Raw genomic sequence first — 14,946 nt, forward strand, 5'->3', positions numbered from 1 at the left:
TCACCCTAGTTGCCTGGAAGTCAGTCTTCCACTAGCAGCCTTTGGATGAAGACATAGAACTCTCAGCTCTGCCTGCACCAGGCCTGCCTGGATACTGCCATACTCCCACCTTGATGATAATGGACTGAACCTCTGAACCTGTAAGCCAGCCCCAATTAAATGTTGTTTTTATAAGACTTGCCTTGGTCATGGTGTCTGTTCACAGCAGTAAAACCCTAACTGGGACAGTGTTTCATTATAGCAACAGAAACCCTAACTCAGATTGTCACTAACCATCCTAAGATAATAACAAATGAGCAGTTTAGTAATTTGCTTGGATAACTAGGCCAAGCTTTCTTTCTTCCTGAGAGCTGACTCACTGCATCTCTGCTAGAGCCAAGGACAGACACTTAGGCTCTAGCCTATGCTTCTCTGCTCTGGCTAAGCAGACTTCTCAGGCTAGGGAAAAGCCTCAGCCATCTTGTAGTATTGCAATACAAAGCCACACATAGCTATGCTGATCATGAGGGAAAGAGACAGTAGAAAAGTCATGGAATTTTAATTATTCGTCTCCTAATGGTCTTCTAATATTAATCTTGGATTAGTAAGCTTTTAGCTGAATACACTCCGGTGAGTCAAATCGTATTTCCTAACTAAGTTCACTTCTTTGCATAACAGGGAAAAGCAAACTTTCTTATACACTGTGCAGTGGTGCGGTGAGGTGTATGTAATATATTCATGAAAGCTACATGAGTAAATGAGGTCATTTATAAACTAAGAAGCACCTACCATCAATCTTATTTACTATTATAAGACAATCCTTCCCATTACTAATAGGAGACAGTCATTGTTAGCTAGATGCTAACAGTGTGTGCCACTGCTAACTTCATGTATATGTGTGGTAACTCTGTGGAGCAGGTGCTTCCCTACCTTTATTTGTGTTCTGGGGATCAAACAGGTCGCCAGGCTTGAGCAAGAAGCATCTTTACTGGCTAGACGGTCTCACTCTATGTAACCCAAGCTGCCCTTGAATTGGTTCACTGATGCCCAAGGCTGAACTCAAACTCACAATCACGTCTCCTGGAGGTTCAGGTCTATATCGCCATACCCAGCACTTGGACACTCACATGTGATAGTGTAGCTTTTATTTTGGAAAACCATCTTAAAAGAAGTTGAACATTTATCACATTTAGGGATGAAAAATTCAAGGCTTGGAAAGGTGAGGTTTAACTGTTCACAAGTTTCAATGCCAAGTACTCCAATCTCATATCCATCTGACTTTAGATCCTGTTCCTACTCTTGTGGCCTAGAGAGGTGCCAGGGCTCACCATCGTCGCTCTCACAGTGATGCACACAGGACAGTTAATAGAGCATACAAAGCACACAAAGCTGTCTCCAAGCTGGGAGACTTTGGGTCAGGATACCCAGCTCACCTCATAGGCATAAGCCCATGCACACCTCTCACAGCACTTACCAAATGCACTCCAACAGGTGCTTTCTCAACCCTCTCCTCCATTAAACTGAGCACTCCTTGAGGGCAGGGACCATGTCTTATCCAGCTCTGTATCCCCAGCGCTCAGCAAAGGGCCTGGCACATAGTAGGTGGTTGTTGTTGAATGAGTGAATGAATGAGAAAAATATATTTTCTGTCAGGTATGGATCTTAAAAGACCTCACAAGCTGGTTGGGAGGATTAAACAAGAAATATATTTGGGCCAGGCGTGGTGGTGCACACCTTTAATCCCAGCACTCGGGAGGCAGAGGCAGGTGGATTTCTGAGTTCGAGTCCATCCTGGTCTACAAAGTGAGTTCCAGGACAGCCAGGGCTATACAGAGAAACCCTGTCTCGAAAAAACAAAAAGAAATATATTTGGGTAAAACAAATAATTATAGAGATAGTAGCTTTGATACATAAAAAAGAAGCAGTATTCATCAATCACAAAGCTGCAAATTTACTGATGTTCATTCATTCAACAGAAAGTCAGAGTAATCAAATATGTGCCAGACCCTATGGCAAGGCCTGGATACACAGTGACCAGCATAGGGGGTGGGTCCTGATCTCACAGTTTAGTTGGGGAGACAAATATTCAAAGTAACATTTTGTGGTAAACTGTGATAGGTTCTATGACGGCAAACTACAGGGTCTTAATAGAAACTATAGTGGAAAATCTAATTAGAGCTCTGAGAAGGTTACTGAAAAGGACACTTAAAATGAGACTGTAGTGATCACAAAGGCTTATTTGTTCTCTGTGTGTGTGTGTGTGTGTGTGTGTGTGTGTGTGTGTGTGTGTGTGTTTTAAATACCAACAGATCTTGATGTAGACTATCAAGTGAAGGATAGGGAAAATCTGGTATTCTGAACCTGTGGATATAGGGGAGTGGGTCTCCCAATCAGCTTGTTTTAGAGAGGCCCTGCACCAATTCATTCTGGGGCAAAAACAAAAAACAAACAAACAAACAAACCAGGCTTTTTGTTTTCATTCTAAACTCATCTTTCTCCCATGTGTTCCAGCACATTCGCTTCAAGAAATCCAGCTTGGGGGCTGGAGAGAAGGCTTGGAGACTAAGAGCATCTGCTGCTCTTATAGGAGACCCAAATTTGGTTCCTACATGACAGTTCACAGGAGTCTAGTTCCAGGGGATTTAGAGTCTAGTTCCAGGGGATCTAGTGCCCCCTTCTGGCCTCTGTGGTCAGTACAAACATGCAAGCGGTACACTTAAAACACTCACAGACAAAACACTCAAGATATATCAAATTTTTTAAATTAAATCTTTAAAAAAAAAAAAAGAAGAAAGAAAGCAAGCCAGGTTCTTCTCCTCTCCTGCATTCTCACCTTGGGGTTGTCTGTACTAGAGGCTTCCTTGTGGCTCGGAAGGTGACAAAGGCTGTGACAGCAGAGAAGAAGATCCAGATCACCAAAAACCTCCACCAATGCAGCTTCACTGTGAAATAGAGGGGGACAACCCACATCTGAAAGAGGGTCACCATCTGAAACACAAACACAAGCACTTCAGCTCTAGCCGCTCCCTTGGCAGCTCCTGTCCAGAATGCTGCACGTTTAGCCTGATCTTCTCTCACATTCCCAATGTTTTGGTTGTTGTGAAATAGGTCTCAACTATGTAGGCCTACCTGGCTTGGAACACACATGGATTTGTCTGCCTATGCCTTCCAAGTGCTGAGATTAAAGACATGTGCCACCACACCCAGTCACATTTCAATTTTGTGTAAACATAACTCAACTAGTGTGATCAAAATTACAAAGCTGGCACTATGGCTGACTTTCCCCACTTTATCCTTCCTTAAACTGTATCCTAGATACAGTCTTTCCTTTTCATTGAGTTCTTGCTATCTCTTACACAGCTTTTCCTGCACTTAACCAGAAGAAGACACTTACGGTAGGACCAACTGGTACCATTCCCTATGCTTTGGGTTACAATAACCTTCCTGCCTCCCTTTCTGCCTTCTAGGACATCTGAAGTCTTTGGTCTCCCTTCCAATCAGAATTAGTTATAGTCCCTTAATGCCCCAAAGCATTTTCTTTTCCACTATCACTTCAGTGCTTCTCTATATGTTCAGTTTGTTCAGATGTGTTTTCAGTTGTCAAAGCCAGGCAACCTCAGGCTGCCTAACTAAAAGCACAATCAGAGTTCTCTGCTCTGTCACTGGGGCCTTGGCATAGAATCTAAGCATCTTACTAACTACAAAGAACACTGGCAGAAGGTAGCATGACTGTAAGAGTTATCAGGGTTATAAAACACCTGGAAACAGCATCCTGTAAAAGCAGCCGAAAACATTGGAATCAAGCATGGGAAAGGACCCAGAAAAGACTGGCCATTAGAATGTTCTCTATAGGCCCACTAAGCAGATGTATCCAATTATTTCTATGACTTGGCAAGACTGTCCTTTTTTAGAATAGTCTATAGGGTAGAGAAGTGGTTAGCACCCCTAGCAAATGGCCATCTTTATTTCTAGAGTCAACTATCATTTCACTAACATATGCTATTGACCTTTAAAAAAAAAAATCTTGTGTCCTTCCTATGTCTGAGTCCAACTCTTGTCTTAGAGGGGTGCTGAATTTACTAACAGTGTCCTAAGACTGGTATTTTACTTAGAACTATTGCTTCTTTCCCAAGCTGTCCCTTCTTCAAATAAGAGTCAGTCAAGTAGCCATTCAACAAACACTTACTGGACTACATGCTAAGGACTGGGGAATTCAACATGAATAATAAAGCCTTGTCAAGGACTTAAAAGTCTTTTGAAGAAAAACAAAAATTTAACTAATTCAAAATAAGTTCTAGTGGGTGGGTGGGTAAGCACCCTGATAGAAGCCGGTGGAAGGGGGTATGGAGTAGGAGATTTGTAGAGGGGAAACTGGGAAGGGGGACAACATTTGAAATGTAAATAATAAATAACCTTGCCCAAAAAAAGGTAGAATGGCATAAGCCCTGGTGGCCAACAAAGTGCACTTCACTCTCCTGAGAGTGGGGCAAGCCAACGAAAGCTCCCAAAGGAGGCATCATTTGATCTTTGTCTAATGCCTCCTAAGTCGAGAAACAAAAGGAGGTGAGGAGTATTTCAGGCCCATGGAACATGGCATTTGATCTTTGAGGAAAGGTAAGAAATGAGCCTATGGTAGACGTCAGTTTGCAAGAAGGTCGATGTGTATCACAACTGGAAGGCTGTTCTATTATATTTTCTTTTCTTACAGAAATGGGATCCAAGTAATCCTCTTAATGCCTAGATCTAAGGGGAAAAAATTATTTTATTTTGCAGAGTCCCAGGTGGACAAGTCTGCTGCTCATCACTCCAGGAAGTAGCAGCTGTTTAGGGGGCGGGGCCTGAAAACAAACTCTATTTGGCAACAGACAGAAATGATGAAAGCTTCTCCTTGGAGATTTTAAAAATAGGATAGATACTTTTCCAGGCATGCACTTCTCCTTTCCCCTAACATCCCTGAGGGAGCTAAGGAGTAAGTAACACTAGAATCTGAATAGATGATGAAAACTGAGGCAGGCACAGAGAAGCCAGAAGGCCGGTCTGTCCTGGAGCAGGCTTCCAGTCCAGATCTGCTGTGTCCCTAGCAGCCTCCCTGACATGGGTTTGTGGAGGAACCCTGGAAGGAAGGGGAAGTTAAACGATGAAATGATCAACAAAGGGGGTCTTATAAAGGACATGAGAGGGGCTGGTGAGATGGCTCAGTGGGTAAGAGCTCTTCCGAAGGTCCAGAGTTCTAATCCCAGCAACCACATGGTGGCTCACAACCATCCGTAACGAGATCTGGCACCCTCTTCTGGAGTGTCTGAAGACAGCTACAGTGTACTTACATAAACTAAAAAAAAAAAAATAAAAAAAAAAAAAAAAAAGGACATGAGAGCCAAGGAAAGGACTCAGGCAGCCACCAAGGAAGGAGACTCAGGGGAGCTAAAGCAGAAGCCACTGTGGCAGGTGGGAGGTGGTAATTTCCTAAGGCTTTTGAGGGAAAAATCATTAAGAATCAGGTTTTGAGCCTGGAAAGATGGCTTAAGGGTTAAGAGCACTTGCTACTTTTTCAGATGACCTAGGCTTGTTTCCCAGCATCCACATGGCAGTTCACAACTGCCTCTAACTCCAGTTCCAGGGGCTCTTGTGCCCTCTTCTGGAGTCCATGGGCATGAATGTGGTACATGCAAGTAAAACACTAAAACACACAAAAAAAGAATAACTAAAAAAAAGTATATCTGTATTATGTGTGGGGGCATATGACACCACCCTAACACACACACTAACACACACACACACACACACACACACACACACACACACACACACGAGATGGAGAGATGGTTCAGCTGTTAAGAGCACTGGCTACTCTCCTAGAGCACCCATGTTCAGCACACACAGTGGCTCACCACTGTCAAGAACTCCAGTCCCAGGGGATCTGATATCCTCTTCTGCCCTCTGCAGCAAACTGTGCACAGACTCACATGCAGGCCAAACAACCATACACATAAGAGAATTAAAAATAAAAAAGAATCAGGTTTAAGGCTGAACACAGTGGCACATACTAGTAGTCCCAGCACTTGGGAGAGTAAGGCAGGAGAAACAGGCATTCAAGATCAGCTGTGGCTACACAGTGAGTTAAAGAGAGAAAGCACACAAGTGTGCACATGCTATGTGTGCATATGTAGAGGTCAGAGGGCAACTGAAGTGGGTTCTCTCCAGCCACCCCGTGGAATAGAGAGATCAGTACTGGGTCATCAGGCCTCTGCTCTCACAAAGCCACTTCACTGGCCCATTTTCTTGTTGTTATTTGTCAGTAACAAGCTTTAAACCCACAGCTTTGAACATTCTAGGCACTTTCCACTGAGCCATCCCCCTATTCTTTATTATTTTTATTCTTCCTTTATAGTGTTCAACCCTACTTGTTACCAGGGAAGTACTCTACTGCATGTCTAGACAACAAAAAGGCTTTCTGGGTAATGATTATCACATACAAACTACAAGTAACTTAAGGTTTCTGATATTTCCTTCATGAATCTGTCTCACAATGTTCAAAAGGAAGTTATCTACTTTTTCTGGTCATAGGAGTAGTCTCATATTGGGTTGGGAGTGGTGGTACATGCCTTTAATCCCAGCACTCGGAAGACAGAGGCAGGAAGACTCTCTGAAGTCTCTGTAAACTCAAGGTCAGCCTGGTCTGCATAATGAGTTCTAGGACAGCCAGAATAAAAAATGAGACCCCGTCTCAAAGCAATCGAACAAACAAAAAGTGGTCTCCTGTTTTATCCTTGTTTTCATATACCAAATCACTTGCCCCTTAGAGATGCATATATTTACACCTCACAGACTACTCATCATTCCATATGGAAAATTATTGCTACTGTATCTATCTGCCTATATGACCCCTGGGTCAGGCTGGACCCTGGGACACTTAGAAAAATCTCTTGATAACTAAACAGTGAGTTGTGCCAGGTACGGTGGTACACACCAATAATCCTAGTACTTGGGAGGAAAAGACAGGATGATTAGGAGTTCAAAGTCGGGCTGGTGAGATGGCTCAGTGGGTAAGAGCACCCGACTGCTCTCCCGAAGGTCCAGAGTTCAAATCCCAGCAACCACATGGTGGCTCACAACCATCTGTAATGAGATCTGACTCCCTCTTCTGGAGTGTCTGAAGACAGCTACAGTGTACTTACATATAATAAATAAATAAATCTTTAAAAAAAAAAAAAAAAAAAATTTTAAAAAAAAAAAAAAAAAAAAAGGAGTTCAAAGTCATCCTCATTGACATGAGTTCGAGGCCTTCCTGAGTTAATTGAGATTTTGACTCAAAGGACATTTTTTAAAGTGAGGTGTAGCTTACATTGTAAGAACGGGGATGCCTCTGTTTCCACTGTACCAGGAGCAGCTGGGCCACCACCAAGGTAGCAATGAGGATGAGGACCATTTCAGCGTGCATGGCTTCGTGGCCACGATGTTTGGCATGCATTCGAGCATGTTCGACCCTGAAAGCCAAACAGATAGAGTGAGTCAATGACAGGATATTGGGGGGTGGGGGGTGTGATAGGGTAAAGGAGCAGGGTTTCTTAGGGCATCTTGTTGCCCATAGCTCAGAACATGGCCCTGGATTTCTTCATTTGTTATGTTTGTTTATTTTTGAGACAAGGCCTCTCTACAAAGCCCTGGCTGTCCTAGAAATCATTTTGCAGACCAACCTGGCCTCAAACTCAGATATCTGCCTGCCTCTGCCCTCCTGAGTATTGGAATTAAAGATTTGCACCACCATGCACAGCTGTCCTGGGTTTTCAATTGAAGGGTACCATGAAAAAGAAGGAGTTGAGGTCCATGGCCAAGAAAATGGACATGGGCTAGAATAGCGCCTCCAGGCTCTAGTTGTGAAGCTCGGCTACTAGTATTAGAGATGAACGAGGTGCTGCCTGCCCATTGTGGCAGAAACATAAGAAACCTTTCTTGACTCAGGAAGAAAGTGCCAGAAGCTAGTGTCAGTGCCATTTCCATCCTATTTCAGCCTGTCACGAGGAGGAGAGGGCAGAGGTTACAGCTATAAAGTCTTAGACTCTTATTATTTATCACACACTAAAGGGGTAACACTGTAAGCTTGCTGATTTTAGAGTCTTGCTTTATTCATCAGACCTTTTTGCCAGGGCTAGAGGGCTTAGGACTAACTAAAGGTTAAAAACTCTGAGCTGCTCCAAGTCTGTATTAATACAACCATGTATGTCTTCACCATCAGTATCAAGTAAACAGCCTCCTCAAGGGCTCACGGAAGTTCAATAACCAGACTGACAGACAGTATATCTGGAGGCGTCTTATTAATCTAAAGCTAGAATTTTCTGGTGTGGGATGTATAAGAAGGATAGCTGAGCTGGGCCTAGCACATATCTTTAATCCCAACACTCTGCAGGCAGAGGCAGAGGCATCTCTAGGAGTTTGAGGCTAGCCTCAAACTCAGATATCTGCCTGCCTCTGCCCTCCTGTGTCTTACATAACCTTATCTAAGCACATATATTTTACAGTGAAATGAAAATGTACCTACCTAATAGCTTTAATATTTTGTAGTTAATCCTAAACTCTATGAAAACAAGACATAGCCTTATCTTATTCCCCATGCCAAAGCTCCAAATATTTCCTGTTTCTATAACCATTTTCCTGTGCCATTTCAGCTCAATAGTCCTACATTCATTCCTTCCTTCCTTCCTTCCTTCCTTCCTTCCTTTCTCTTTTGCTCTCGCTCTTGTTCTCCTTCCTTTTTTCATTTTTTTCTTCTTCCTTTTCTTTTTAGGCCAGGCTAGCCTCAATCTCATGGAGACCTCTGCCTCCAAATTCCTGGGATTAAAGGTATGCACCACCATTCCCATCTGGTCCTAAAATGGTATGAACAAGGCTGGAAAGAAAGCTCAGTGGTTAAGAGCACAGAGGTCCTGAGTTCAATTCCCAGCATCCACATGGTAGCTTAAAACCATCTATAATGGGATCTGATGCCCTCTCCTGGTGTCTGAAGACTCATACACATAAAATGAATAAATCAATTTAAAAAAAATGATGTGAGCACCATTAATCTTGGCTGCAATCTTCTATACATGATCCAATAAAAAATCTTCAGAATAAATAGTACTTAAAACATTTGTGTCTCCAATATAGCAGAAGACAGTCACATTGTCACCTTCCTTAGCAGAAAGGCATACATGACGCAGCATGACATGTCATCTAAAAATCACTCTAGATTTATCATTTGAATTGGTATTCCTGCCAGTCTATAAATAATTGACCATCTTAAGCTCAATTAAGGGTTTTTCCAACTAAGATGCACCTGATTTCAGCTCAATTGTTAACCTCTTTTTTGAGTCTGTGAAGTGAGCACCCTGAAAACTCTTTACTGAGAAGTCATGAAAATAAAATAGTTGCTGATCAAAAAGCAAGTAGCCACAGCGCTGAAATCAGAAGATACATCTCGCCTTTTCCAAGCCAGAACTATCCATCCTGTGTCACACAGGTAATGATGATAATGATGATAATTATCACCTTCAAAGCAAGTGCACTGGAAGCTTACCAGTGCAAGGCATGGTTCTCAGAACCTGATAGACATTAACCCTCATACCTCTAGGTATCCGTACCTGTTAGCTATGGATATTGTTATGACTCTTAGTTTACAAATGGGGTGAACTCTCAGGCCTGGTCTTACTAGCCTATATTCCAGCTCCTTCTGAGGCTAGGGCAGAAGGCTGGCAAGTCCTAGGCCTGTCTAGGTTATACAGTAAATTCAAGGTTAGCTTGGGCAACTTGGTCAGATTCTGTTTCAAAATAAAAAGGAAAAAGAGGGCTGGGAGTACAGCTGAGTGGTAGACTACTTGGTTAACATGTTTAAGGCCTGGTTCCAATCCTTGCTATAGAAAAAAGGGGTAGTAATAAACATGGCAGTGGGAAGTTAAATAAATTACCCCACATCACATGACTAGTAAATGGCAAAACTGGTTTCACCACCGGAGGATGCTTCGTGCAAATGCCGACTTATTCTGGGACTGAGTGAGCTGCTCAGGAGTGACCCAGATACTTGGAAGATTCGGAAAGACCTGTCCAACTGGTCAAAGACAATGCATTCCATACACAGGGAAGAAAAGAGTAGCTATGCAATAAGCTGCGTTAGCCTAAGAAAACCACACTGCCACACTTACCTCCACTGCTCCTCTGGGGAGAGGTCTGACATATCAACCTGTAGAAAGACAACACCAGAAAAATCTGTCAATGATTTATAACTGTCCCCACCCTAAATAAGGGGCTCAAAAACATTCATCAATATTTTCAAGGACTCAAAAGAGGAGGCTTCATATCTCTAACTCTAGGAAGCCTTTCCCACCACTACTTCACACCAGCGTCTCCCTTCTTTAGGTGCTAGTTTGGTTCAGGTTTTACTACTAAATGAATGTTGCATGGCTGAGCTATTCAATCAAAGAGTGGGATGCATTATTATATGGTAAGGGTAAGCTATGGAAGAATGGACAAATGGGTTTTAACCCAACTTGGGTTGTTATAAACCAGGGGAGTTTTCTTGGAATGATTGTGAAATATTATCCAGAAATGAGAGCAATGTTCTTGTCAAAGGAAATTACATGGACAGGAAGGAGAGTAAAACTGTACAGTGTACAAAGAGTTAAGTATGACTAGGGCAAAATATGAGTCAGAATTAGTAAAATATGAAGCCATATGAAATACTGTCATATACTGCCACATGAATAAACACATAGGAGCAAGCAGAACATTAGACTAGGCCAAAATCATCTTTGGCTCCTGTTTTGCTACTGACCTTAGAAGTGTATGGCCTTCTAAACTCAAAGCTCTGGTTCTACCTAGGGTCTCTCAAACTTGGCACTACTGATATTTGGGAGCTCTGTTTATTTTCTGGGAAGAGTGTGTCCTGCATATGATCAGTAGCACCCAAAAAGAATATCTACAGACACTGTAAAATTTAGGGAACAAAAGTTGCCACTGTCAAAAACCTCTGTTCCAGAATATTAGTACAGCCTTGGTGCCAAAGTGTATCTTCTGCTTCTTTACAGCCGTATAACGCCATGCCAAAATTCCAGTACTTAGGACAAACAACATAGTTTTATAGCAAACTGGGCAGGAAAAGTTCCTTGACAGCAAAAGAGACAGGGGCTTAGAAACATGAGTTAGCATTTTGAATATCTCCCACCAGTTTTGGACTAGCCTAGTACACCTTTCCCACATACTGGGAAAATGCCTCAGAGCCAACATACACTTTACTTTATACTGCTTTTGTGTTCTTTAAAGAGAACAAAGAACTAAGCAGTCAATAAATATTTAAGAAATTGAGAAAAAGCCTCTCCAGTAATGTAAGTATGTTAAAAACAAAACAAAACAAAACAGTACACCACTTGGACATACTGAAACAAGAGAGTATACAAACACTTGAAAATGCCATGTAAGTATCAAGAAAGCATCTAGAAAAATCTATTTAAAAACTTTGTGAATCTCACTCACAAGATCATGATGAAAAGCAAATAAATAAATGGGGGAAAAACTTTATGTGAGGAAATAAAAAAGGTACATACTCAAGAAAGTAAGACAACCCACTGAAGGGCAAACTATGAATACACAGAGTACTGGACCAGGCATAGCTGTATCTCTGAAAGTGAGCCATGCATATTATTATGTATGTCTTACTTCCATCATCTGAAAATAGAATAAGACCTTTGACTCCATCATATGGCTTGTAAGGAAAGTACACTGACAATGAATTTTGTTTCTTCCAGAAAAGTGGGCATACTGTATAAACTACCAGAGGAGACTATCGCATTCAAAGCTGGAGAAACAAGGAATGCTTCCAGAGCCCCAGGGAAAAGATCAGAAGAGCAAGCCCTAAGGCTGAGACTACATTTGGGGCTTAAGCCATCAGCAGCAGTTCACAAAGCAGTTTAACTGTTAAGAGTAGCATATGGTCTGGCTTTAATATTTGTGTCCAGAACTAAAAGGTGACTTCAATTACATTCAAACCACTCTTCTGGATCAAGTGGGAAAACAAGGAAAGCTGTAAACTAGAGCTATAATTAACCTGTACCATCTGGGAAGGCATCTTTATTTGGTGCCTCATTAAGGGAGTTTATCCACCTGGAGCCAAGCACTAACCCAATATGAAGGTACCTTGTCTGAAACTCAGGTAGATAATTAGGCAGCCTCTCAGGGTCAGGGTAATAACTGACGGTCCTATAAACAACACCTAAAACATCCTAGGATCTCACAAGGCTCCATCCAAGTCATTGCCAACCTAAGTTAAGATTTAAAAGAAGTTAAACCAAAAATGCTAGATGGGGCAAGGGAAAAATTTGCAAAGACAGAAAATGATCAAACCTGAGGGGTTTGTTTCCTCAGGTGTGTAAGATTTAAGCACCCACCCCTGTGTACCCACAACCAGATGACCTGTCCTCCACAAACAGCACTCACTCTTTGATCTCTGTCTTTACATAGCTTTGTACCTTAAGCCCCTCTCTTCCACCAAATCAAATTCTTTCCACAAAGCACTGAACAAATTCTCCTGGGTTATTGGAAAGCTCTTTAAAACATCTTCCACACTTTTACTATGTGTATCTAAATACTAGAATACCAGGACCCTGAAAGCTAATTATGAAACACAAACTTCAGAATCCACATAAAACCCCCTTTATCAGAATCTGTAATCTAATAAGATACTGAAATAATTTATATGTACACTAAAGTTTGAGAAGTATTGCTACCATATGTAGTACTCATATTCACAATTTGCATTTATAGGCATAGACATATCTGTAAGATTCTTTTCTAAAAAAAATAATAATTTTACTACTAAGATCTAATTCACACAGTGAGAAAATAGTCCATTTTTAAAGTACAGTAGTCATGGTTTTCAGTGTATTCACAGTATTGCACCTCTTCTACCTCTATAAAGATTTGCTTAATATAGGCAGTTCATATACTACTGCAATAACATGGTCTTTTATGGCTGGCTTCTTTCATGTAGCATAACTGTTTTCAAGGTTCATTCATTTTGTAGCACATATGGTAGTTCCCTCCTTTTGAATCTCAACAACATTCCAATGTATAGATATACCATATTTCTCCATTCACTAGCTGGCAAACACTAGAGTCATTGACTTCTGAGCTATTATAAAGGATGTTGCTAGGCCAGGCGTGGTGGTGCACACCTTTAGTCCCAGCACTCGGGAGGCAGAGGCAGGTGGATTTCTGAGTTCGAGTCCATCCTGGTCTACAAAGTGAGTTCCAGGACAGCCAGAGCTATACCGAGAAACCCTGTCTCGAAAACAAACAAACAAAAAACAAAAACAAAAACAAGAATGTTGCTATATGAACATTTGTCCCTAACGTCATGTAAAAGTATGTTTTCATTTCTCTTGAAAACATAGCTAGAACCATAACTGCTGGGCCACATGACAACTCTGCTTTTGAGAACTGCCAAACTGTTTCTCATAGCAGCTGCATATTACAGTCTTGTGCACAGTATGTGGAGGCTCCAATTTCTCCACATCCTTCCCAATATTTGTAATTTTTTTTTTCAAAATGCCTACATTTCTACTTAGAATGGACCACATGCCACAGGGCAGGAGTGGAAGTCAGAGGACAACCTGCAGAGGTTGGTTTACTCCCTCTGCCATGTAGGTTCCAGGGATGTTGTCCTCTGACTTCAATGCCACCACCTACACACACCTACACACCTACACACACACACACACACACACACTACATTTATTTCTTTTGGAGAGTGCAAATGTCATGGCGTGAGTATGAAGGTCAAAGAACAACTTATGAAAGTTGGTTCTCTCCATCACACAGGTTCTGAGAATCAAACTAAGGTCTTCAGGCTTAGCAGCAAGTGCCCTTACCCACTGAGCCATCTCACTGACACTTGAGTTAATTTTTATGTATACTGTACAGCAGGGGTCCAACTTCATTCCTCCATAAAATTGAATTTAAAAATATGGCTGGGAAAGGCTCAGTAAAGTACTTGCTATGCAAGTTTGAAGATCTGGATATGGTAGCCTGCATCTGTAACCCCAACACAAAGGAAGGTTGGTGTCTTAGGGTTTTTATTGCCATGATAAAACACCACGATCAGGGCTGGCAAGATGGCTCGGCAGGTAAGAGCCCTGACTGTTCTTCCAAAGGTCCCGAGTTCAAATCCCAGCAACCACATGGTGGCTCATAACCACCTGTAATGAGATCTGATGCCCTCTTCTGGTGCTGTTTGAAGACAGCTACAGTGTACTTAACATATTGTAATAAAAATTAATCTTTAAAAAAAAAAACATGATCAAAACTAAAGTGGAATGGTATATTATCCTAAAGCTTGTATCAGTCCGTCATGCAGGAAAGAGGTAGCACCACCCACACTGACTAATTATTAATCAAGAAAATGTATCACAGGCTTACCCACAGGCCAATCTGGTGGAGGCATTTTCTTGATTTATTCAAAATGACTCTAGCTTGTATCAAGCTGGCATAAAACTAGCTAGCACAGATGAGATAAATGGACTGAACATGACACGACAGAACACAACAGGTAGACTCCTGGAACTTAATACACACACACACACACACACACACACACACATCAATGCAATGGTATAAGGATGTATAATCCAAGTCATCTTTCAGACATTACTTGCTTTGCATTCCTAAAGAAATAAAAACATTTTTGTGAATTCCTACGTGCTATGCTTTCTATAACTATGGAGTAAATAAGCCTAGGCCTGCTATCTCCTCACAGCTAAAGATTAAGTGTTCTCCCTCAGCCTCCAAGGTTTCTATGCTGTTGCTTCTAAGATTCTTTTCTCTACTGAGCTATCTGAACACTCAGAGTAAGTTTTAGATTCACACTAAATTTCACATTGCCTAAAAGCTTCCCCCAAGATCATATTGGGCAAAAATGAGTATTCTGTGTTTAAAAAACAACAACAA

The 14,946-nt window shown here is 41.6% G+C and overlaps 1 protein-coding gene across 3 annotated transcripts in view; it reads right to left on the bottom strand.

Annotated features, from left to right (window-relative positions):
* Positions 1-14,946, bottom strand: part of Rnf121 (ring finger protein 121) — a 53,112-nt gene that overhangs the window by 15,413 nt on the left and 22,753 nt on the right. For 2 of the 3 annotated variants that reach the window (XM_021168959.2, XM_021168961.2), the window contains 3 exons: positions 10,152-10,189; positions 7,322-7,463; positions 2,813-2,967 (listed from right to left, as the gene is read on the bottom strand). In XM_021168959.2, coding sequence (XP_021024618.1) covers positions 2,813-2,967; positions 7,322-7,463; positions 10,152-10,189 — 335 coding nt within the window. The remainder of the gene's footprint in view (positions 1-2,812; positions 2,968-7,321; positions 7,464-10,151; positions 10,190-14,946) is intronic. The other variant, XM_029479351.1, reaches the window with a different exon arrangement.

This window comes from Mus caroli, chromosome 7, assembly GCF_900094665.2.
Source record: "Mus caroli chromosome 7, CAROLI_EIJ_v1.1, whole genome shotgun sequence".
Classification (NCBI taxonomy): Eukaryota; Metazoa; Chordata; class Mammalia; order Rodentia; family Muridae; genus Mus; species Mus caroli.